The 25,454-nt window shown below is 35.9% G+C and overlaps 1 protein-coding gene and 1 pseudogene across 8 annotated transcripts in view; one reads left to right on the forward strand and one right to left on the reverse strand.

Annotated features, from left to right (window-relative positions):
• The window catches only part of VPS13C (vacuolar protein sorting 13 homolog C), a 185,832-nt gene that overhangs the window by 79,862 nt on the left and 80,516 nt on the right, over positions 1–25,454 (forward strand). For all 8 annotated transcript variants that reach the window (XM_059058544.2, XM_059058546.2, XM_067029740.1 and 5 more), the window contains 14 exons: positions 1,483–1,636; positions 3,284–3,363; positions 4,960–5,019; positions 7,647–7,809; positions 8,570–8,686; positions 9,553–9,656; positions 9,862–10,029; positions 10,531–10,835; positions 13,439–13,586; positions 14,870–14,978; positions 21,499–21,635; positions 23,313–23,469; positions 24,674–24,753; positions 25,246–25,305. In XM_059058544.2, coding sequence (XP_058914527.1) covers positions 1,483–1,636; positions 3,284–3,363; positions 4,960–5,019; positions 7,647–7,809; positions 8,570–8,686; positions 9,553–9,656; positions 9,862–10,029; positions 10,531–10,835; positions 13,439–13,586; positions 14,870–14,978; positions 21,499–21,635; positions 23,313–23,469; positions 24,674–24,753; positions 25,246–25,305 — 1,842 coding nt within the window. The remainder of the gene's footprint in view (positions 1–1,482; positions 1,637–3,283; positions 3,364–4,959; positions 5,020–7,646; positions 7,810–8,569; positions 8,687–9,552; positions 9,657–9,861; positions 10,030–10,530; positions 10,836–13,438; positions 13,587–14,869; positions 14,979–21,498; positions 21,636–23,312; positions 23,470–24,673; positions 24,754–25,245; positions 25,306–25,454) is intronic.
• Positions 16,732–19,199, reverse strand: LOC131753350 (intraflagellar transport protein 88 homolog pseudogene; annotated as a pseudogene).

A 25,454-nucleotide genomic window follows, 5' to 3' on the forward strand; every position in this document is an offset into this window, starting at 1 on the left:
AATTTTTTCTTTATATTCTAGTTTTTTTTGTGTGTGTGTGTGTGGTATGTGGGCCTCTCTCTCACTGTTGTGGCCTCTCCCGTTGTGGAGCACAGGCTCCAGACGCGCAGGCTCAGTGGCCATGGCTCACGGGCCCAGCTGCTCCATGGCATGTGAGATCTTCCCGGACTGGGGCACGAACCTGTGTCCCCTGCATCAGCAGGCGGATTCTCAACTTCTGCGCCACCAGGGAAGCCTTATATTCTAGTTTAAGTGTGTGTTTAGAAAATTATCCTCCATTACAAAAATATTTACCCATGATTTTATTTATTGTTCCATGATTTTAATGCTTTCATTTAAATCATTGATTTATTTGAAATTTATTTTTATATCAATTCAGTACTGAATATCTTACTGTACTGTTTTATTGTTTCTGTTTTTCAGTTGACACTCATGATTTTTCTTAGGTATATGATTATATCAGTGCTAATAATATTAGTTTTTGCTTTTTTTTTCAGCATTTATATTTTTCCAGTTACTGTGGCTGGGTTATAGGTTTTCCCAAAATGTGATAGTTCAAAACAACTATTTTATCTTGCTAACAGTTTTGTGGGTTAGGAATTCTGGAAGGGCCCAGCTTAGTAATTTTTGCATGTAGTCTTTCACATGCTTTCAGTCACATTTGACTAGAGTAGCAGTGACCTGAACTCTCAATGGGCCTCATGGCTCACTCATGAGGCTGGCAGTTGATACTGGATGTTGGCTGGGACCTCAGCTGGGACTGTTGACCACAGTACCAACTCACGGCCTCCTGACCATGGCAGCTTCAGGGTAGTTGAACTTTTTACATGGCAACTGGCTTCCTCCAGAATGAGAAATCCCAGGTGGAAGTTTTACGGCCTTTTTTGACTTTGGAAATCCTTATAGTATCACTTCCTCTGTACTTTGTTGATTGAAGCAGTCACAACCCTGCCCAAATTCTGCGGGGGTAGGGCAAAGACCTCCATCTCTTGACGGAGATCAAAGAACTTGCATGTTTTAAAAATGGCAGCATATATGTTTTATTTTTCATTGGCTAAATATACTGGCTATCATTTCTACAGTAAATTTGAATAGTAGTGTAATAGTAAATGTCATTGTCGTACTTTTTGACATTAATGGAGATGATTCTTATATCACCAGATATGACTTTTAGTTTTGAGATAAAGGTTTTAAAAACTCATATGCAGGAAGAATTCATACATGCCTATTTTTACTAAATTTAAAAAGTAAATCAATAAGGATATAAAATTTCATCATGATTTTTAGATAGATGTAGTTATATTCTCAATAATAGAATTTAAGATGTAACTTCCAATCATGGTAAATAACTTGATGGTAATAGAAGAGTATGAGCAAAATGTCTACTATGGTAATGATTATATATATGAAGAAGGATTTTGTATTTTTAAGTATGATTCAAAGTACTTATCTGCCTTTCATTGGCTGTCCTGATTGTTTTAGGTGATTTTGGAATTTACCAAACAACAGAAGGAAGAGGATACAATTCTAGTGTTTAATGTTACTCAGTTAGGAACAGAGGCTACAATGAGAACATTTGATTTAACTGCGGTAACTTACCTAAAGAAAATCAGCTTGGATTACCATGAAATTCAAGGTAATAGCCATAAAGTTAGAAATAATAGACAGTAACAGATTTAGTATCACTTTTGAGTATCTGAAACACATTCAGTTATATAGTAATAATTATAATAAATAATAGCAGTGTTCTAAGCATTTTATAAATAATAACTCATTTAATCCTTGTAACAATGCTATAAGATAGGCAATGCTATTATCTCCAATTTACACAAGAGGAAACAAAGTCATAAATTGGTTACATAATTTACCCAAGGTCACACTGCTAGTTAGTTAGTGGCTGAACCATGATTAAAACCCTAGAAAGCTGGCCCTAGGGTCTGTATTCTTAACTACTATGATCTACTGAGAGTCCACATAAATCACCTTTATATAGAGAGTATTATTCCCATTTTACAAACAAAGGAAGGTTAAATAAAGAGAGATTAAATGAGTTACTCAAGATCATGCATCTTACGAATAGCAAAACCTAGAATTTATCTCTGGTCTTATAATATTGAAGTTCTTGTTCTTTTGATTCAATAGTGTTCATATATCAGAAGGAGCATCAGGTTATGAAAATGAAAATGGTGGGACATAAAATTAATTCTTTCAGAAGCTTTTATGGTTTATGCATTTCAGTGTACATCTTGTATACTCATTGGAGGAGGAATGAAGGAATGGGTGAATCTACAGTAATTAAGGTTACCTAATATTTGCCTAGTATTTTAGTCAAATATAAAGACCTATTTTTTTGTTATTTTTTAAATAGCTCTAACTAAAATTAACCTCAGCTTAGAAGAAAAATGTTGTATGTGTTAGTAAGCTCCTATAAGCACTGTGGAGACATGGAGTTTACATTACGGTCTTAAGGGGAAAAATACAAATAATAAATTTTCGAGGCTACTTTTTCCTTTAGAGAAGGTTATTTCAGTGGAAAATTCTGAGATATCTCAGAAACAGGAGTTATAAAACTGCAAATAATAAAAGATGCATAAAAGAGTGGATAAATCACTTCTCCCTCCATGGCTTCTGGAGGTAGTTCCTTGGGACATGTACATGAGGATATAGAGGACATCTGGTGGTACCTGTTGTTTTTAAATTTAAAGAAATTTAACAATTCCCCTCCCTTCAAAAAACTATTTCCTCTTCTGTGTAAGCCTTCTCTTAGTTTAAACAAAGGAAAATTATTTAAATTTCTTTAATATGAATGAAATTTTAGAGCTCAACAGAATACTACGTGTTTTTTTAGTTCAACCTCATTGTTATGTAGTTGAGAAAACTGAAGTTAAATAGCTTTTGGTAAAGGTAGAGATGAATTAGAATTCATATTTCCTGATTCTTAACACCCGTAGTCTTCTACTGCCTTACGAATACACATATGGTCTTAAAAATATCTAGAGAAGTTTTGATTACTTTTGAACACAGATGTAAGATCAAAGAAAATAAATATAGTATGCATGTTTTTAAATAAGTTGGATGTCAGAGGTAAGGTAAGGATTTGGATTGGCTTATTTCTTTACCAGTGATGACCTTAATATTTAATAACCATGAAAATATGTGCAGATAGTCTTTTAAAGCTTAATTAATAAAATTTTTTAAGAAGAAAAGGACACGTTGAAAATTCCAAATGTAAAAAAGAGCAATTTATTTGAAACACTTTTTTTTTTCTTTTTCTTTAATCTAGGGTCCAAAAAGAAGCCCCTTCACTTGATTAGCTCTTCTGACAAACCTGGATTAGATCTCTTAAAAGCGGAGTACATTAAGGTAAGGGTCATAGAATGTTTATATATTTATTGTATACTCTAAACTATCCTCTGGAAGGAAAAAGATGACAGTAGATTATTAAAGGCTCTTCTGTATCATAGGTTTGAATCATAGGGATATCTACTGTTTTCTCTTTCCATTTGCACACCTCTTTCTCTTTCACTCAAGTAAGGACTAGGATTTTACAAAGTCACACTTTTGTCCACAAAGATGGAAGCCTGGGGTGAAGTAGGTCCTACTACTGTCTTCTGGGGCACATTCACCTACCTACATTATTGTATGTGTAGGTGATATTTGGCTAAGTATCCTACATCAAAAGGGATAAAGTCAAATTGAATTTGGTTCAGAAGAGAATTGCCAGGATTTGGAAGGACTCAAAAATATGTTATATGAAGAAGGTTGAAGAATGTTATATGAACTGATGGTATTCAGCTTCATTCAAAATTAGTTGATTTATTTAATTATTCAGTAACTGTTGAATGTCTTTTGTGTTAGGTTGTGTTAGGATACAGAGATGAAAAATATTCTCTGTTCTCAAGGAATTTATAGACCAGTAGGGAGATAGGTAAACAATAATTAAAATATAATGTGTTTTATGGACACCAAGGGGGGAAAGTAGCGGGTGGGGTGGTGTGAGGAATTGGGAGATTGCGATTGGCACGTATACACTGATGTGTATAAAATGGATAACTAATAAGAACCTGCTGTATTAAAAAAAAATAAAATTCAAAAAAATATAATGTTTGATTCTTTAATAAGGAAGAACACAAAGCATTATGGGAGCAGGGAGGCAGGGATATTGATCTAGCTAGAAGACTTCTCACAGGATGTAAAACTTTGAATTTACTATGTATGTTCCCAAGGGACATAACTTGAACCAATTGGTTATTATGATAGGAGATATAGTTTTAAAAATATGTATTTATTTATTGATTGATTATTTATTTTATTTTTTTTGGCTGCGCCGGGTCTTAGTTGTGGCATGCAGGATCTTCATTTTGGCATGTGGGATCTTTAGTTGCGGCATGCATGTGGGATCTAGTTCCCCGACCAGGCATTGAACCCGGGCCCCCTGCATTGGGAGCACGGAGTCTTACCTACTGGACCACCAGGGAAGTCCCAGGAGACAGATTTTTGATTCAGTGTGAAGACCTCATTAAATCAAATTTCTCTAAAGTTTGGATTTCTAAGAAAATGAGGTTTCTTTCACTGGACATATCCTAAAATAGACTTGCTGAAGACTTTCTAAAGGTATTTAAATATTAGGTGATAGATGGGGCTAGACTACCTTTAAACCTTCTAACCCTCAGAGTTTATCATTCTGATCCCTAGCTGTAGTTTCCCAAAAGTGAATGATGTCATGCTCTCCTCTGTTTGAAGAGGAGGATGAGTTTTTACGCTTACGATAAATAAATAGATTTGATGTAACTTTTTAATAATGCAATAAAATTAAATATATAATGTATTTTAAAATAGTTATATCTGAATATAAATAAATTAAGTAAAGATTATAAGTAAATGATTCATTTACTTTGGTCTTAATTCCTTCTTTAGAACTTTTTTTTTCTTTTTTTTTTTTTTTTTTTTTTTTTTTAGGCTGATAAGAATGGACCCAGTTTTCAAACTAGCTTTGAAAAAACTGAACAAACACTTAAGGTAAGAAATTCTGTTAAAAGAATAGATCCTGTTTGAAAATAACCTACTCTGGAAGTCTTCAGTATCCTTCAAGGAACCATTAAAAGTTATATATTAGCTTCATAAATGTCTACCATGCTCTGTGTTTATGATTCAGGATAATAATACTGTTATTTAACTCATTGTCTCACATCCTAATTACTTCTAAAGGAGGGAATGCTGTAGATGAGGGAACTTTGATTTACAAAGAACCAACAGGATTCTGAACAAACCAAACTAGATACTGTCTTTTAATGCAGGGCTCAGAAAGTATGTGAAATACAAGGAGAGATGTTGAGTACTTCTGTAGCTATACTAAGGTACTCAAGTAGAGGAAGAAGAGGCAAAATGTAATTTTAGGGTACAGTAAAAAGAAAATGAGAGAAATGAGTTTCAGATTATACTTTTGAGAGATGGGAAAATCTGTTGAATATTGAATCTTCCTTTTAATAATTTTTATATCCACTTAGTGTCTTGAAGCAATGAAAAGAAGTCCTTTTGTATAAAAAGTGATTTTTAAAAAATTTCAATTCGCTATTAGAAAATCATATATTCTTTAAAGCAATTTGTGTTGCTATTTTAGGTTTCTGGAGTTACTGTTTTTAAAAATATAATATTTTCTCCTATAAGCTATATATTCTTTTTTTTAAATGATAGGACCATAATTGTGGTTTTAGAAGATTATTTAGTGACTGAGAACTCACTCTTAATTGCATTTTTTATATTTAAATCTCATGAATGTCACATTTGAAATCTTTTTTTAAACATCTTTATTAGGGTATAATTGCTTTACAGTGTTGTGTTAGTTTCTGCTGTATAACAGAGGGAATCAGCTGTATGCATACTTATATCCCCATATCCCCATACCTTATGGGGATTCACTTGTATGTTATTTGTTGCTTTTCCCTTGCTGCTTTTAATATTTTTTCTTTGTATTTAATTTTTGATAGTTGGATTAATATGTGTCTCAGCATGTTTCTCTTTGGGTTTATCCTGTATGGTACTCAGTGTGCTTCCTGGACTTGACTGACTAATTCCTCTCCCATGTTAAGGAAGTTTTCGACTATAATCTCTTCAAATATTTTTTTAGACCCTTTCTTTTTTTCTTTTTCTTTTTTTTTTTTTTTTTTGTGGTACGCGGGCCTCTCACTGCTGTGGCCTCTCCCGTTGCGGAGCACAGGCTCCAGACGTGCAGGTCCAGCGGCCACAGCTCACTGGCCTAGCCGCCCCTCAGCATGTCGGATCCTCCCGGACCTGGGCACGAACCCATGTCCCCTGCATCAGCAGGCAGACTCTCAACCACTGCGCCACCAGGGAAGCCCAGACCCTTTCTTTATCTCTTCTTTTTCTGAGACCCCTATAATTCGAATGTTGGTGTGTTTAATGTTGTCCCGGAGGTCTCTGAGACTGTCCTCAATTCTTTTCATTCTTTTTTCTTTATTCTGCTCCCTGGCAGTTATTTCCACCATTTTATCTTCCAGCTCACTTATCTGTTTTTCTGCCTCAGTTATTCTGTTATTGATTCCTTCGAGAGTATTTTTAATTTTAGTAATTGTGTTGTTCATCATTGTTTGTTTGCTCTTTAGTTCTTCTAGATCCATGTTAAATGTTTCTTGTCTTTTCTCCATTCTGTTTCTGAGATTTTGGATCATCTTTACTATCATTACTCTGAATTCTTTCTCAGGTAAGTTGCCTATTTCGTCTTCATTTATTTGGTCTTGTAGGTTTTTACCTTGCTCCTTCGTCTGTAACATATTTTTTTGTCGTTTCTTTTTTTTTTTTTTTTTTTTTTTAATGGGTGTTGCTGTATTCCTGTCTTACTGGTTGTTTGGCCTGAGACGTCCAGCACTGGAGTTTGCAGGCAGTTGGGTAGAGCTGGGTCTCGGTGCTGAGATGAGGACCTCTGGGAGGCCTTACTCCAATTGATATTCTCTGGGGTCTGAGGTTCTCTGTTAGTCCAGCGGTTTGGACTTGGAGCTCCCACCACAGGAGCTCAGGCCTGACCTCCAGCCTGGGAACCAAGATCCTGCAAGCTTTTTCTTTTTCCTTTGTGCTTAGTCTAGATGCACTTGCTCATAGGGGGCTGCGTGCAGAGGCCTCGTGCCCAGCCCTTCACACCAGAGTTCCTAGTGCAAACTGGCTTCTGCCGACACTGTAGCTTCAAGGGCCATGTGCAGAGCCATGTGCAGAGCCTGAAATCATTTCTTAACACGGTGGTAATACATGGTGATTCTGGAGTTTCATGTTCTAACTTATATGTTTTATATAATCATAATAGTAGTCATTGAAGATTCAAAAAAGTGATATATATATTGAATATTGGAATGGCCATGACAGGTAGATTGTAGGCTCTATAGTAATTAGGATTGGGAAATGGAGTAATTAGGTTACCTTGATACTCAAATGAACCCCCAAAATGTGTAAGTATAATTTACTCTCCATATATTCCCTGTTTGAGGACTGTGAGTTGTGAGTCTTCCTCTCTTCTCTCTTCCTTTTAAGTGGTGTACGGCAGTGATGCAAGCCTAAAAGGAGCCTTTTGCATACATCATGTAGACGACTGGTATAATTGGCCTGGGAAACTAATTTTCTTTTTAAAATATTTCTAGGTGGCTTTTTCATCTTTAAACCTGTTGCTGCATACACAAGCTCTTCTCTCTTCTCTTAATTACCTGACAACCATTATTCCATCAGATGGCCAAAATGTGGGTGATACCAAGGAAGTACAAGTTTCTACTGAAAAGCAACAAAAAAATTCAGCTCTGCAGAAAAGTATGAAAAACACTGTTTTGTTTCTTGTTAGTAAGGGTTTTAGAATTGTAGAGCTAAATGGGGAATCTTAGAGACCATCTGGTTAGTCATTTACATCCATTTTGCCTACCTTTGTTCTTTCCTTCAAACTGAGTCATACTTGGGTGCCTGATATGTAAGATAAATGTAGTTAATACTGTTGTTTAAAAAAATGTTTTTGTTCTTATTCTGGTGGTGATGGGGGGGGATGCCTTTATATGGGTATTAGGGGAAGAAGACCTGTATTTATTCTGAGCTCTTCCTCCTCTCAGTGGCTCCTGAAAGGACTCCATAGAGGGTTAATCTTCCCTAACATTTTACAGATAAGGAAATCAAGACCCAGAGACATGAGGGCCAGGGTGCAGGGATAGCATCGAATTGGATAAGAGCCCAGCTTTTGGATCAGAAAGAACTCAGTTCTAATCCTGACTCTGCTACTTAAACTGTGGGACCATAGGCATGTTATTTAATATTCAATAACTTCCTTGAGTTTCAATGTCGTTATCTTTATGTATTTTAAGTTTTTTCTTTTACATTATCAAAGTAGTACATCTCACTATTAAAAATGCAAACTATATATAAAGAATATATAAAGCAAAAAAAGTATTTGAAATACTTAAGAATTTGAGAATTTTAAAATTATTTTAAGCAGAACCATGGTTCACTTAATATAAGGAAGAAATCTTAACAGAGTGTATATTACTAGAATCCACTGTGATAGAATTGCTTTGTTTATATGCAGTGATTGTATCCTCTAAGGAGAGTGACATTATTCACTTCAGGCTGTTTGCCAAGTTGAATGCTTTCTGTGTTGTTGTTTGTGATGAGAAGAGCACTATTGCTGAAATCAAGATTCAAGGTAAAAGTTCTCATGATATTAAAAATTGTTTAAAAGATAAGCTTTTTTTTGCAATGCTAAAGTATATATAAAATGGAAGGCTCTGAGCTGTGAAAACTGGATTATTTTATGACATAATTGGATTGCATGTTTTCTTAACTCTTTGAGAGTTGAACCACAATACACATACTGGTGTTTTGGACCCTTTTGAGAGTTGTGTCAGAGGTGAAAGGAATACTAATGTCAATGTAGGGATGCTGTTGATGAGCTAAGTGTCAACCCAGAATTCAGTTTAAGGTCTGTGAATACACTTGATCTTGGTACAAATGCAAAGCAACCTTATCATGAAGAACAAATCCTATGAGCCCATTATGTTCTTTTAGGCAAAATCTGCTAAAATGAATGTTGCTTTTTTCTCTGACTCTATCTTTACCAGCTCATTGTGATCTGGTAAAGGTAAAGAATATGTTTAATACAATTCTTGAGGAACTTAAAACAAGAAAACTAGGGTTTTTCTTTGTTTTTTCTAAACTGGCAGTGCATCTACTAGTCTGAATTTGATTCATGAAACTCTTATAGTCTCCATGTAAATGACTGGATATAAGGTGTAAAGACTTAACTAAAATCCTAAGATAATCTGTTTGCACTAGATATAGTTTTTTCAGAAGGTTGAAAATTGAGATAATTATTTTTTAATGAGTTTATAGGTTTCATTGTTCATAAAACTAAAAATATCTAATGTTGTACTTATTTATCAATTGTGAGTTCAAACATTGCTAAATTTATAAAAAATATCACCTACAGAATAAAGTTATGCAATAGAAGAAAAATCTTCAGATCTTATTATGGTATCTATAGGAATTATAATAATATAATTTTTTTTCCAGGACTTGATTCTTCCCTTTCTCTTCAGTCAAGAAAACAGTCACTATTTGCCAGATTGGAAAATATTATTGTCACAGATGTTGATCCTAAGACAGTTCATAAAAAAGTAGGTGATAGTAAATCATTAATATGTTTTGATGATTGAATGTGAGATTTTATTTTAAAATATATTTTACTTTTTAAAATATGAATGAAATATATTTTGATAGAAAAATGTTTCTATTATGATTATAAACCCTTTTAAATTGGGATTTTATTTTGTCATTGTCATTGTCCATTGGATGGAGTGCATTCAAATCTCTGCTTTTCAGGCTGTGTCAATAATGGGAAATGAAGTCTTTCATTTTAACTTGGATTTGTATCCAGATGCTACTGAGGGGGATTCCTATACTGACATGTCCAAAGTGGATGGTGTGGTGTCCCTGAACGTTGGCTGTATTCAGATTGTCTATCTCCATAAATTCCTCGTGTCACTTCTGGTAAAATCACTATTTATATATAGATTTTTTGACTTAGAAATACTTAAAATAAGTCTGATAATTATGATTGCAAATCTTAGAACTGTGAACGTTAGGTTGTGCATTGATTTGATTATTGATGGTATTTATGGATTAATGTAGAGGTCAAAACCTCTCTTTTAACAGTTGAAATCTGAATCATATAATGATTTTTGTCTAGCATTGTCTAGAACTGGAATTATTTTTGCTGGAATATAATGAATCCAAATTCTCAAGTGCAAAAACTATTAAAACTGTTTTTTCTCTGTTCCTCAGCCATATAAGTCTAATTATAATTAGCCCTTGTCAGGTAGCTCATAAATATGGATGGATAATCAGTAATTCTTTCCTAACTAGAAAGATAGGACTAAATTGAAAGTTATTTACTGGAAAAAAATTAGCACATAAATAAAAAGAAGATGGTGTGAGAAATGATGTGCTTGTCCTCCTGTTTGAATTGCTCCTTTTATTTTGTGTCCACAGAACTTCCTGAACAATTTCCAGACAGCCAAAGAGGCGCTGAGTGCTGCCACTGCTCAGGCTGCTGAAAAGGCTGCCACAAGTGTGAAAGATTTTGCCCAGAGGAGCTTTCGTGTTTCTATCAATATTGATTTGAAAGCACCAGTTATAGTCATCCCACAGTCTTCCATTTCCACCGATGCAGTAGTGGTAGATCTTGGGTTAATCAGAGTTCAGAATCAGTTCAGTCTGATATCTGGTGAAGACTACTCAGACCCTCCAGTAATTGATAGAATGGATGTGCAGCTAACAAAGCTTAAGCTTTCTAGGTATACTCTTTCAATAATTATGTATTGATATTTAAGTATTATTTAATATTGTCTATGAAATTTTATGACTATTGAAATTCATGCTCAACATACTTCTGTTGCACAGAATTGTTCTTTAATCAACTTTTTATTTTGAAAAATCTCAAGCCTACAGACAAATCGCAAAAATAGTACCTATAATTTTTCAACTAGATTCACCAATTATTTACATTTGCTTTAACTCTGTGTATATACATAGTATCATTTAAAATATTTAAAAATTTAAAATTTTATTTTTATTCAGGAATAACTGACATATTAATTTCAGGTATACAACATAATGATTTGATAGTCGTATGTATTGCTAAATGGTCACCATAGTAAGTCTAAATGGTCACCATAGTAAGTCTACTTAACATCCATCAGCACACATTTACAGAAACTTTTTTTTTTTTTTTTTTTTTTTTTTGCGGTACGCGGGCCTCTTACTGTTGTGGCCTCTCCCGTTGCGGAGCACAGGCTCCGGACACGCAGGCTCAGCAGCCATGGCTCACGGGCCCAGACGCTCCGCGGCATGTGGGATCTTCCTGGGCCAGGGCACGAACCCGTGTCCCCTGCATCGGCAGGCGGATTCTCAACCACTGCGCCACCAGGGAAGCACTACAGAAAATTTTTTTCTTGTTATGAGAACTTTTAAGATATATGCTCTTGGGCTTCCCTGGTCCCTACAGAAAATTTTTTTCTTGTTATGAGAACTTTTAAGATATATGCTCTTGGGCTTCCCTGGTCCCTACAGAAATTTTTTTTCTTGTTATGAGAACTTTTAAGATATATGCTCTTGGGCTTCCCTGGTCCCTACAGAAATTTTTTTTCTTGTTATGAGAACTTTTAAGATATATGCTCTTGGGCTTCCCTGGTGGCGCAGTGGTTGAGAATCCGCCTGCTGATGCAGGGGACACGGGTTCGTGCCCTGGCCCAGGAAGATCCCACATGCCGTGGAGCGTCTGGGCCTGTGAGCCATGGCCGCTGAGCCTGCGTGTCCGAATTCTGTGCTCCGCAACGGGAGAGGCCACAACAGTAAGAGGCCCGCGTACCGCAAAAAAAAAAAAAAAAAAAAAAAAAAAAAAAGATATATGCTCTTAGCAACTTTCAAATATACAATACAGTGTTAATTAACTATAGTCACCATCCTATATGTTACATCCCCAAGATTTATTTTATAATTGGAAGTTAAAATATTTTTTGCTAAACCATTTGAGAATAGATATCTTAACCCTTTGTCCCAAAGAAAAAAAAAAGATATATGCTCTTAGCAACTTTCAAATATACAATACAGTGTTATTAACTATAGTCACCATCCTATATGTTACATCCCCAAGATTTATTTTATAATTGGAAATTAAAACATTTTTTGCTAAACCGTTTGAGAATAGATATCTTAACCCTTTGTCCCAAAGAGCTTTAGCATGTGTCTCCTAAGAACAAGGACATTAATCCTCTTACATAATAACCACAACCATCAAATTCTGGAAATTTAACATTGATATAATCTATTACCTAATATGCATTAAATATTCAGATTTTACCAGTTATTTCAAGAATTTTCCCCTCAATCCAGGATAACATGTGGCATTTAATTGTATCCTACATTAGTGAGGGGGTTTTCTGTACTGATAGACATTTATTCTGGGATAGTTCTTCAGCCTTTCTTTGTTTTTCATGATGATGACAGTTTTGAAGAGTTCAGTCTAGTTATTTCATAGAATGACTCTCAATTTAGTTTTGTCTGAGTGATTTCTCTTGATTTAATTGAGCTTATACATTTTTGGCAGGAATGCTGTGTAAGTAATGATGTATCTCTAGGGCTCTACCAGAGGACATTTGAAAGTGTATATTTTCATTTTAAAATCATTTTCTACCCCATCCAAGGAGATTTAATTATCTTGAATACAAAAGGAATGATTATAAGACAAGTCCAGAAAAGAATCCTGGTTGAAGAGCTTTATAAACTTAGAAATAGCTTCCTTTTCATCTTGCCATTTTTTTCTCTAATCTCTGTACCAGCACACATATCAGTCCTTGAACAACTGTATTTTTGATTTCCCCCATAGCTTCAAAAATATCAGTTTCTTTTCAAAATTTACTCAGGTTGTCATCTATCTTCTGTTTAAAGAAAAAAGTTTTCTTAAAGGCTAATTGTATATCATATACAGTTGACCCTTGAACAGCACGGGTTTGAACTGCATGGTTCTGCTTATGCGCAGATTTTTTTTTCTAGTGGTAAATAACAGTATTATACAACCTGTGGTTGTTTAGAACTGGGTTATGGAGGAACTGCAAATACAGAGGAAATGAAATATGAAGGGCAAACTATAGGTTACATGATTGCATGGAGGGGTCATCACCCTAGTCCCCCGTGTTGTTCAAGGGACAGCTGTGTTTTAATCTGTCCATGCTAGAATATTGTAGATTAAATTAATTATAGACCAAGTTTAGAAAACACTAAGACAGCATTGTTTCAAATCAATGGTTAGAGCAGCAACTTTGGGCTTTGTGTTTTTTTTAATGATATGTTGCATTTACCCCTTTGTTTATGCATATATATCAATTATATTTTTCATTAGGACAGTGATCCAGCCAGGCATCTTTCATCCTGATATTCAGCTGTTGCATCCAATTAATTTGGAGTTGTCTGTAAATCGGAATCTAGCTGCATCTTGGTACCACAAGGTGCCTGTTGTGGAAATTAAAGGTCATCTTGAGTCAATGAATGTGAGTATATGAGTGAAAAAAACTTTTTTAAAAAATTATTTTTTAAATTTATTTATTTTTGCACTGGGTCTTCATTGCTGTGCTTGGGCTTTCTCTAGTTGTGGCGCGTGGGCTTCTCATTGTGGTGGCTTCTCTTGTTGTGGAGCACGGGCTGTAGGCACGTGGGCTTCAGTAGTTGTGGCTCACAGGCTCTAGAGTACAGGCTCAGTAGTTGTGGTGCACGGGCTTAGTTGCTCCGTGGCATGTGGGATCTTCCCGGACCAGGGCTCGAACCCGTGTCCCCTGCATTGGTATGCGGATTCTTAACCACTGCGCCACCAGGGAAGTCCCAGAAAAAAACTTTCTTATTGAAAGTTCAGACTCTGAAGACTTTCTCATTATAAATCTAAATGAAATGTGGAATTTTTACTGATAATTGTAAGGAAAATTTCAGTGTGATATTGTCCAACAGGATCTTTATTAATTTTAGTAGAATTTAATCTTCAGTTAAATGTTACTTAGCTTTTAAATTGGTTATGTGTATGTGTTAGCAGAGATCTGTTTGTAAATTATTTATTAGTGTATTATAATTATAGCTCTTTCTATATATTATATACATACCCTTTTATTTTAGGAATATCTGAGTACCCCTCAGATAATTATAGCATTGAGTGAAATGCCTTTTTTCATACTGAAGGTGGCCTTTTTATTACATTGAAATTGTTATTGTTTAAAAAGTGGAATTTGGGCTTCCCTGGTGGCGCAGTGGTTGAGAATCCGCCTGCCGATGCAGGGGACACGGGTTCGTGCCCCGGTCCGGGAAGATCCCACATGCTGCGGAGCGGCTGGGCCCGTGAGCCATGGCCGCTGAGCCTGCGCGTCCGGAGCCTGTGCTCCTTAACGGGAGAGGCCACAACAGTGAGAGGCCCGTGTACCACACACACACACACACACACACACACAAAGTGGAATTTATGTGTGTTAAAGTCACTTATTAAAAAAAGTGATCTGATTTCTTTAATAATTATTAACTTTCACTAAGTATCATATTGGTTAAGTGGTTGAAACTAATATTGACTTGTAAGTCACATTGTTTTTCTTCACTCTTATATTTGAAAATGAAATTTTTAACATGAAATAAGTAGTGAAATACTTGTGTGTACAGTGATTATATAATTTTTTAGTCAATGTTAAGAGTATCCTGTCCTTAGTGTTTTGTTACTAAAGATGTGTTTTCCATATTAAAATTGTTTCATTTTAAAATGAAATATCTTTATCTTTTCTTGGAACATCATATTTCACAGGTTAATCTAAATCAAGAAGATCTTAATCTTTTATTTAGAATACTAGCAGAAAATCTTGGTGAGGCTACTGAAGACTTGAATAAAGTGAAACCAAGAGTGCAAGAGACAGGTAAGAGGTTGACTGTAGGTGGTGTAATAAATGGTTTTTTACAATTTTGTAGTGGAGACAAACAATAAAAATGAAGTAAACATATATTTACAAATTGCGATTTGTATTACCAAGAAAACAAATAAGATGCTATTGAAAAAACCATAGTTTGCTTTTAAGTTGAGTAAAGTCAGTTATTTCTAAGTTGCATGAATTAGGAGAAGGCCATAAAGAAGGGTTTCAGATCAATGGTGAATTCCTGGAAAAATTTTTGAACTTACATGTATAGAGAAAAAAACATTTTAAGTTGGCACTAGGCTATGTAGCATACTTGATCTGACTTTTATTTTTAAATTTTTTTATAAATTAAAAAAATCTATTTTGGCCATACTGTGTGGCATGCAGGATCTCAGTTCCTTGACCAGCGATCGAACCCATGCCCCCTGCAGTGGAAGTGCAGACTCCTAATCACTGGACTGCCAGGGAAGTCCCTTGATCTGATTTTTAGCTGTACAAAGTGAAGTGGTTGATAAATTACCACTGAACAAAGATACTGAAAAAAATTGTACCGCAATAAAAATGCAAATAGTATTTAAATTATTAGATACAGTGGTCCTTAAAGGCAAAGTAACTACCAGAATTATTTTTTAAGCTGTTTTATATGTACACATATACACATACACAGTGTATCTTGGTGTTCATTCCATATCTGTATATATGCTGTGTATAGATCCGACTCATTCTTTCTAGTGGCTGCTTGGTATTAAATTCTGTTGAAGTATCATAATTTAGTTAGCAAGTCCCTATTGATGGACATTTCAGGTGGTTTTCAGTCTTTCACTCTTACTATGTTGCATTAAATATCCTTGTACATACACTTTTACAAGTGCATGTAAAAGTGCATTTATCTGTAGGGGAAATACCAGGACTGCTGGGTTAAAGAGTATTTAGTTTTTATTAAATTAAAATAATAATTGAATTCAATCAATACATTTAATAAAAGTAATTTTATTAACATTTTGACAGATTTGCCAGTAGACCCCCATATAACTTATACTCATTTTGTACCCCCATCAGGTGGTTTTTCTGTGCTTTTTCTAACACAGTGTAATATCAGATTTAAAAATTTTTGCCAGTTCGCTGCTGAGTGAAAAATGGTATCTCACTGTATTTTTTCAATTTTGAAAAACTTTTTTTTACCTGAAACTAATGTAATATTACATGTCAATCGTGTCTCAGAAAAAACACAAAATACTAGGGGGACAAACCTTTTTTACAGTATGTTAGTACATATAGTAAAGTTTGCAAATCTTCAGTGTACAATTCAGTGGATTTTTATATATGGCTACATCAGTGTAATCACCATGATTAAGATATAGAACATTTCCAGCACTGCATCCTAGAGCTCTCCCTATACCTTTACCAATCAATACCAAACACCCACCCTGCCCCTGAATCCACCCAGAATTAAGTACCATTCTGATTTGTAATATCATACATTAGTTTTGCCTCTTTTTGAATTTCATATAAATGGAATCATAGAGAATTTACTTTCATTTTTGGCTTCTTTCTTTTTTTTTTTTTATTTTCACATGTTTTTTTTCCATTAAAAGCAAAACAAAATCTAAATCCATACTCATAGAACAGAATACACTTATTTAAAGTTTTGACAGTGTGCAAAATTAAAGTTTGGATATTTAATCCAAACTTTAACATGAGTATTCTCTTGTAAGGCCATTTCTTTCCTTTAATAAATAATATATTAAAATATATATTATTTTGGAAGCAAATCATCTCCTAACTGTTCATCAGCAAAATCATCCTCATTGACTCTCTTTTTGGCTGTGGTTTTGGGTCTTTCTATTGGCGGGCCAAGCGGATCCCATAGGAGGCATCTAGCTTCTTGTTACTGCTGCTCTCATAAGGCTCGTCTGTCCCAGGCAGGGCTCGGAGCTGGGTGCTGAGCTGCTTGCCTCTGCTACCGGAGCCACAGTTCTGGCCACTGTCACTGCCAGCGCTCCTGTCTCTCCTGCCATGGGGACCCCTGCTGCCATGCCTGCCAGACTTGATGCGCTGTTCCCTGATTTCATTTTTTCCAATCTCTTGAGTTTTGTTGCATATTCTTGAACTTCTTTTAATCCATCTCTGTTTGTGCAGAGATGTACCAAGAAACGTAGACATTCAACATTTTCTGGAAAATTTCTGTGAATATCTTTGTAAATATCTAATTCTTTTTGGTAGTTACCACTTCTTCTAAAACAACTAGCTACCATCAGTTGCCATTTCACCTGTGTAGGCTGTATAAGAGAAGCTCTTTCAAAGTACTGAATGGCTTTTTCACAAAACTGGGTTTCAATGTAATAGGCCGCGAGCCACTAGTTGACTTCAGTGTTGGACGGGAAATACCTATATGACTCCTAGTAATATTGGAATGCTTGCGATTTATCCCCCTCAGTGTCATATAATCCTCCCAGTTTAGACAAAGCTCTGGAGTCAGTTGGAACAACACTGATCAGCTGCAATAACCATTCCATAGCTTGATTGGGATCTTCCATTAATTCGTATACATTTGCTATCTGGTAAAGGACTTGGGTGCTGTCTCTTAGGATTGCGTGAAGTTTCAGGAAACAGTCCAAAGCTTCATCAAGCTGGTTTAGCTTCTTATAGGTAAGGCCAATATTATAAAGTGCTTTAGTACAAGAAGAATAATTTCTTAGAGCCTCATTTTAGAATTCAGCTGCCTTCTCATAATCACCATTTGCAAAAAATGTATTCCCTTTATGAGTAAGAGCTGACGAATTATATCTTGTCAGAGTTCACAGCTAAATCTGCATAGCTACCGGCTTTTGCAAATTCATTTTCCAAATAATACAGGAATGAGAGGTTGGGTGCAGCTGCACTCTTCACTCTACTGTCCTTTTTTTCAAACATTTTAAAGGTCTCTACAGCTTGATTAAAGTCCTTTTGTCTCAGGTATGTAATTGCGTTATTTCCAGATCATTTGCCAGCTCTACATACTGAGAAGCTTTCACAACTTCAACACACCAATCATAACCTACAGCAAAGGATGTTTCAATTACAGGAGCAATGAGTTTTGCAACTGTCATGTTGTATTTTTCTGCCATGTCTTTCCTTTCACCTTGCGTTTGCCTTAGATGATCATTTTTTATAGATTCAATCACTAAACTAGTATGTGGGTCATCACTTCGTGAAATGTATTTATCATCTTCATCAGTTTCTAATGGAACAGCAATCAAATTTTGGAATGCCTTCATTTTTTTCTCGATCTCCAACAGCAAAGTAACTAAGAATTAGGTTGCAGCCTGCCTTCAGATTTGGTGCCATACTCATTATGTGCTCAAATAAATTAATGGCATCTGAATACTGCCCAGTTTTAATAAATGTAACTCCAATGTTCTGCATAATTTTAATCCTCATTTCTTTATGGACACTTGGAATTTGATCTAAGGCTATTTGGTAGAATTTAATGGCTTTGGAATAATTTCTTTGCTTTAAATAAATATTCCCCATATTCACTTTCAACCATCCTGCATTGCTAAAACATCTTATTTTTCACTGTAACTTGATAGGTGTTTGATGCTTCAGCATATATTTCATTAGCTGAATAGTGACTGGCCAAGTTGAAAAGAACTGATTAAGTTAAATCCAAATTGATGTTTTCTGGACTTGTAACTTGTTCTCCTTGTCTCACCAGGACTCTCTCTTTTCTTCCTGCATCTTTTGCCTTTTCTAAGGCCAATTTTAACTCTCCACGACTGTTAGCAATACAGCTTTCTTCTACCGACTCATTTACTTTCTTCTCTACTTGTCTCATCTTTTCTTCTCTGCTGTCTTCGTTCCTGGCCTCCAGGGGCGATGCAGGGCCCCACGACTGACCGAGGGGGTCGAACGCAGAGCCTCTCAAAGCTGCTTTGGTAAAACCAGCTGCCCTCACTGCTCTCATGGGTCTAGTAACTGCATTCTGAAGAGCCCCTGCATTGGTCTTCCCACTGACGATGCCAGGGATGTCTTGGACCCATACCCAGTAGCTACAGGTCTAGCAATCGCTGTGCTTGGTATTTTAGCAGTTACGGGAAGTCTTCTCCCATGACTAGTTCTCACAGCTTGCTGAAAAGCTGTGTCATTCTCCAGTTCCTCGGTATCATAGGTTGGATTGTAGTCATTATAGCCAGACTGAAGATCATCATCTGTCTCTGGGGTGAGGTATCCATTTTGCATCATTTGTACCTCCGTGAGAGCGGGCCCGAGCTTGTGCCTCGGCCGAGCCTTGCCGGGGATTTTGGAGCTTCGTGTCACGAGCTCGGGGTTGGGGGCTCGAGGGCCGCGCGGCTTCGGGCGGGGTGGGGGGTGGGCACGGGCCTGGGTTAGAGCCCCTGCGACCCGTCCCCACGGCCCCCTCTGAGGGCGGCAGGCACTCGCGCCGCCCCGAGCCCTCTCCCCGCTCGTGGCGAGGGGAGCAGCGCGACCGCGAGCGCGGGGTGGGGGTGGGGGGACGTCGCGGCCTTTCTGGGGCTCGGCAGAGACCTGCGCGGCCGCAGCGCTGCCACGCGCGGATCCCTTGGCTTCTTTCATTCAACATTTTGTGGGATTCATCCGTGTTGATGTCTGTAGCGTTAGTTCTTTTTATTCCTGTTTCCAGTATTTGACTATCATGAGTGAAATTGCTATGAATATCATTGTACAGTCTTTCGGCACACTTATATACTGTTTTCTTTTGGACATATAGCTGGGAGTAGAATTACCAGGTCGTATGTTAGCTTACATTTCGCTTCAGTAACTTACGCCAGGCTATATTGAACAGTTTTCCAAGTGGTTGAACCAATTTACTTTTCTACTAGCAATGTGTGAGAGTTCCAGTTGTTTCACATTCTCACCAGTACTTGCTATCCTCAGTCTTGTAAAATTTAGCCATCCTGGTGGTTATATAATAGTATCTCTATGGTTTTTATTTGTTCCCTGGTAACTAATGAAATTGAAAACCTTTTCATATGCCGTTTGGATATCCTCTTTTATGACATGATCATTCAAGTCTGTTGACCATTATTTTTATTGAGGTATGGTCTTTTTTCTAATTGGTGTATAGGAGTTGTTTATTCATTCTGGTTCATTCTTGGAGCCCTTTGCTGGTTATATGTGTTATATGTATACATGTTAGTGCATGTGTAGAAATATCTTCTCCCTATCAGTGCTTTACCTTTTCACTCTCTTAATAGGTTTTCTTTTAATAGAATTAGTTAATTTTTTTTTTTTTTTTTTTTTTTTTTTTTTGGTGCTAGGCGGGCCTCTCACTGTTGTGGCCTCTCCCATTGCGGAGCACAGGCTCCGGACGCGCAGGCTCAGCGGCCATGGCTCACGGGCCCAGCCGCTCCGCGGTATGTGGGATCTTCCCGGACTGGGGCACGAACCCGTCTCCCCTGCATCGGCAGGCGGACTCTCAACCACTGCGCCACCAGGGAAGCCCAGAATTAGTTAATTTTAATGAATTCTAATACACAATTTAAAAAATGATCAGTGCTTTTTATTTCTTATTTAAGAAATCTTTGCCTGTTCCAGGAATTGTTTTGTAGAAGCAAAATATTTGGTAGAATTATTTTCCCTCAATCACATTGTATTTGGAACAGTGCTGAAATAAGGTGATAGTTAAGAAACCTTGCCCTGTGCATTACTTTCTCAAAGGTAGTAATTAACAGCAGTGGTTTTCCATATGGAGAACACTAGACAAGGTACTGAATCTGTCTGGACCTCAATTTTCTCATATGTGAAATAAAGACAATGTTAAGGTTTTACCTTAAAGTGTTGTTATAAGAGTTAAATGAGATAGTCCATGAACGTCTGTTAGCACAACATCCAACACAGAGGTTAAGTACTTTGCAAGTGATAGCTATTATTAGTGTTGTGTATCACAGTTTAGAAAGCAATTTTACTGCATTTCAGGATGCGTGAGTTTCAGGACAACAGGTTCATCATATTCATATGGTTTTACTTTTGATTCTTGGTATGGCGTAAGAGGCTTTAACTCACCCCCACCCCCCACTTTCATATCAAGGCTTAGCTCTTATTATCCTCCTTATGATGTAACCATATCAAACTCCATTCTGTTTGCAAAACCTATCCTGATGTGTTATCTCTCTGTGATTTTCTACTACCTCTTATTTTATTCTTCTCTGTGTGAGGAGCTCCTTCAGTTCTACTTGAATTATAACTCTCCTATTAAAACTTTCTTGACCTTCTCATGACAGTGTCATGCTTAGTTCTGTGCTTTCTATGTACTTTATCTAGAGACTATTAACATTTGTCCATTTAATGTGACTAGGTGGGGCCTTCTTATTTTGTTTGTATTTTAAGTATATATGTTTCTTCTACTAAGCCCTGAGCTTTCTAAGGGCTAGAGCTGTGTATGACTGATTTGTGGATTTTCAATGCCTGAACCAAGTCCAGAGTACTTGTATAAGTCCTTGTTGAGTATTCATGTAAGAAATGTGTGAATAGAAGTGAATGAATTTCTTTTAAACATCTTTAGATGAAACTAAAGAGCCACTTGAAATCTCTACATTAAAACAAGATATGCATGTTTCACAAGATAGTTTAACAGCTGGAGTGGAAGAAATTCGATCTATAGACATCATTAATATGCTGCTGAAATTTGAAATCAAAGAGGTGTGTAATTTTCATCTGTTTTTATAAAAGGTGGACAAATAATGGATATTCGGAATTACCTCTAATAAATTAAACTTGTAGGTTATTGATATGGGTAGAAAAAGCTTACAAAGGCTATTTTTAATTTGTAGAAATGTTTAAAAATTTGAGAGTTTGCTAACGATGAGTTATATTTGGGGGATATAATATTTACAGAGAAAATGGTAATATGCCCTGTAACAGGCTTTTCAAATGATTTTAGGACAGTTGGAATGTGGCCTGCTTTGGAATTTATATAGGGAAGGCAGGAAAGGGAAAAATGACAGAGAAATTCTTTGCAAATTTTAGAAACCATTTATAGAATAATAAAACACAATATGCCTACATTTAAAAAATGTTATATTACCATTACCTGCTTTCCATCTGCATATTCTTAAGATAAGGTTAAGTGAATTTTCCTCTTCTGTGTTTGCACACATAACAGATATTCATTGCATGTACTAAGTGCTAAGGATACAGAAGTAAAAGACGTAAACTCTGAACTCAAACAAGAAAACAATTAAAATTTTTGTTAAGTACGCCCCTTAAAAATGTGCCCAGGGAGCTTGTGGCAGTGATGGTAGGAAGAGGGCATCTAAGCAGTCTTAAAGAGTCAGGGAAGATTACCTGGAGGAAGTGAGATTTAGTTGAATTTTTAAAGAAGAAGAAGGTAAGGGGCTGGGACAGGGTAGAAAGAGGGACAGGCATACACGTGTGTATGTGGGAAAGAATCGCGGATACAGGGACTTAGAAGAACTTTCTCCAAAATCCCTTTATCGTTAAATAGCTGTGTAGAGGTTATGTTTTATCTTTGAGTCAAAAATTATAAACTTTAAACAAATGAGTGCTACTTTTTTGATCTGAAATATATGTTTTGAAACTAACTTCCTTCATGCTAAACCTCTGCTGTTTTTCTGGTTAATGTTACAGTTATTGAAGATTTTTAGGCTTTGATAATTGAAACATTGATAAATGAATAATTCTATTTGCAGATGGGTTTCATTAACATATGTACATAGAAAACCTGTAAGTCCTTTTTAATATTATTTGTAATACATATAATTACAGTTCCCTTCCCTTAGGACGGTGATTAGGGTTGGGGGAAGCAATTTGCATCCTCCCCTCAAGCTGATAATTAGCATTGTCTGAAGATATTTTTGGTTGTCACTATCCAGAGAGAGAGTGGGCTACTGGCAACCAGTGGGTAGAGGCCAGTGATGCCACTAAACAGCCTACAGCACATGGGACTACTCCCCACTGGGAAGAATTATCCAGCCCCAGATGTCAGTGGTGCCAAGGTTGAGAAACCTTGCCTTAGGAGTATTTTAAAAATTGACTGTTTATCTCTGACTTTCAGATCTAGTCTGACACCATCCATCAGACTAGGACTTCTGGGAATTAGGCAGAACAACTTTTTTTTTTTTCATAACTATCTTGAAATCCATTAGAATATAGTGACAGTGCTTTAAAAGTCTGAACAAGTAAGTGAGCCTTCCAAAGTAAATAACCCTAGGTAATTTCCAGGCACAAATAGAAGTGAACATCTTTACGCTGTGTGAATATTTTGATAATATCATTCTGGATGATTATTAAATTGTTAACTTATCTTCAATGTATATTAGTGAAATAGTGTGTGGTAATAATGGTACCTTTTTCTAGGTCGTGATTACTTTGATGGAAAAAGCAGAAAAGAAAGGAAGGCCTTTACATGAACTAAATGTCCTGCAGCTTGGACTGGAAGCTAGAGTTAAAGCCTACGACCTGACTGCTGAAGCTTATCTAAAAAAAATTAGTATGCGATGCTTTGAGTTCACTGGTAAGTGTGAAGTATAGTCTCTGTAAATTGTGCATGTAATAGGCAGATGGTCACTACCTTTTTATCGACATGAAGCATATTTATTAGTGTCACCACAATCAGTTAATTTAAATTTATTACATTAATATGAAGTAATTTGATAGTTAAAATTCATTATGTGGTTATTTATCATAAAGTAGGTCTATATCTAAATATTTAGCACAAAGTAGCATATATCTAAAAGAAAAATGAGGCATATGTCTTCAATACATAACACTTCAGTACTTAGGAAAAGCAACATTACATTATAACTGTGCTCTGAGAACAATACCCAGGTATAGAGCCCAGGGACCCTTTTTGAAAGGTGAGTTAATTTACTGGGAAGTAACTTTTTTCTTTGGTTTTTTATTTATTTTAAAATTACATAAGTGTTTTTTAATTAGTGTTTAATGACATTAATATATACTTGTAAAAAATAAAAATTAAACAACCCAGAAATATATAGAGGAAAAATTTAACATCACCTTGTAGTCTCTTCAGCCTTTCAAATTCACTTTCTAAATTGCACCAAGCCAACTTTTTTTTTTTTTTTTTTTTTTTTTTTTTTTTTTTAAACGGTACGTGGGCCTCTCACTGTTGTGGCCTCTCCCGTTGCGGAGCACAGGCTCCGGATGCACAGGCTCAGCAGCCATGGCTCACGGGCCCATCCACTCCGTGGCATGTGGGATCTTCCCGGACGGGGGCACGAAGCCGTGTCCCCTGCATCGGCAGGCGGACTCTCAACCACTGCGCCATCAAGGAAGCCCCCGCACCAAGCCAACTTTTAAAGTTGGTATGGGTGTTTAAAGTTTATAGGAACTCTATGGGGTAACTTTAAGTAAAGCAAACTTGTATTGAGAATAATCACTAGTTTAAGTGTTTTATAGCTTTGTTCTTTAATATATTATGATTTGTTCAAATAAGTAAAACCAGTAGTACCAAATGTTATAGCATTTATAATTGGCCAGTGCTGTTTTTTTTGTTTTTTGGAGTTTCTTTAATTTTTTTTTTTTCAAAGCCAGCTTTATTGAGATACGATTTATATACAGTAAAATTCACCCTTTTTAGCATACAACTCTGAGTTTTGACAAACGTATATTTGTGTAACTGGCTGGTCTGTATCAAATACATTTGAAATGTTTAAAGGACTTAATAATGAATCTACCCTCTCTTTTTTCTCTTTTAGACTCTAAAGGAGAACCTCTTCACATTATTAACTCTTCTAATGTAACAGATGAACCTCTTCTGAAAATGTTGTTGAAAAAGGTAGTTTCATTTCTAGGATTCTTTAATATTTGCATATATGAAATTATATCATTCCCCTGTATATAATATCTTGGTTTTCTTCCCTAAAATTTTTCATCCTAAAACTGGTTGATTATAGTGATTTCTGCAAACATCTGACAATCTGGATAATTTCAGTAATCTTCTGAGTTAATCCTATGGTTTTGAATAAGTAGATGTATACAAAGTTCCATTGTAATTTGAAGCAAAATCTATTATAATCTAATACACTGACAGTTTCCCCTACCTCTAGCATCTCCTCCCAAGTAGGATAAGGAGTTCGAGTTTTTGCTTTTGTAGAGTATAAGAAATGCTATGTGGTCATGTTTTTGGCATGTTCTTCTTTGCCTTTAAGAAATATGTTTATAGTGTTTTCATAGCATACTTTGAAAAGTAAAGAATACATATATATTTTTTCAGTGTGTGAATTTCTAGTGTTTGCAACCCAGTGGCTTTATCCTCCATTATTTGTAGGCAGACAGTGATGGACCAGAATTTAAAACCATCCATGACAATACCAAACAAAGACTTCAGGTAAATCTTTTCTAATTCACTATAAGGTTAGATTATAGTAATGATTAAATCTAGCTTCAAGGCCATCTTCAGTTGTGAGATTTGTGAGCTCTAAAATTAGAATAAGGATGGTAACAATAATAGGTTTAATTTTATAGATAAAAGAAATG

This window comes from Kogia breviceps, chromosome 3 (assembly GCF_026419965.1).
Source record: "Kogia breviceps isolate mKogBre1 chromosome 3, mKogBre1 haplotype 1, whole genome shotgun sequence".
NCBI classification, from domain to species: Eukaryota; Metazoa; Chordata; class Mammalia; order Artiodactyla; family Physeteridae; genus Kogia; species Kogia breviceps.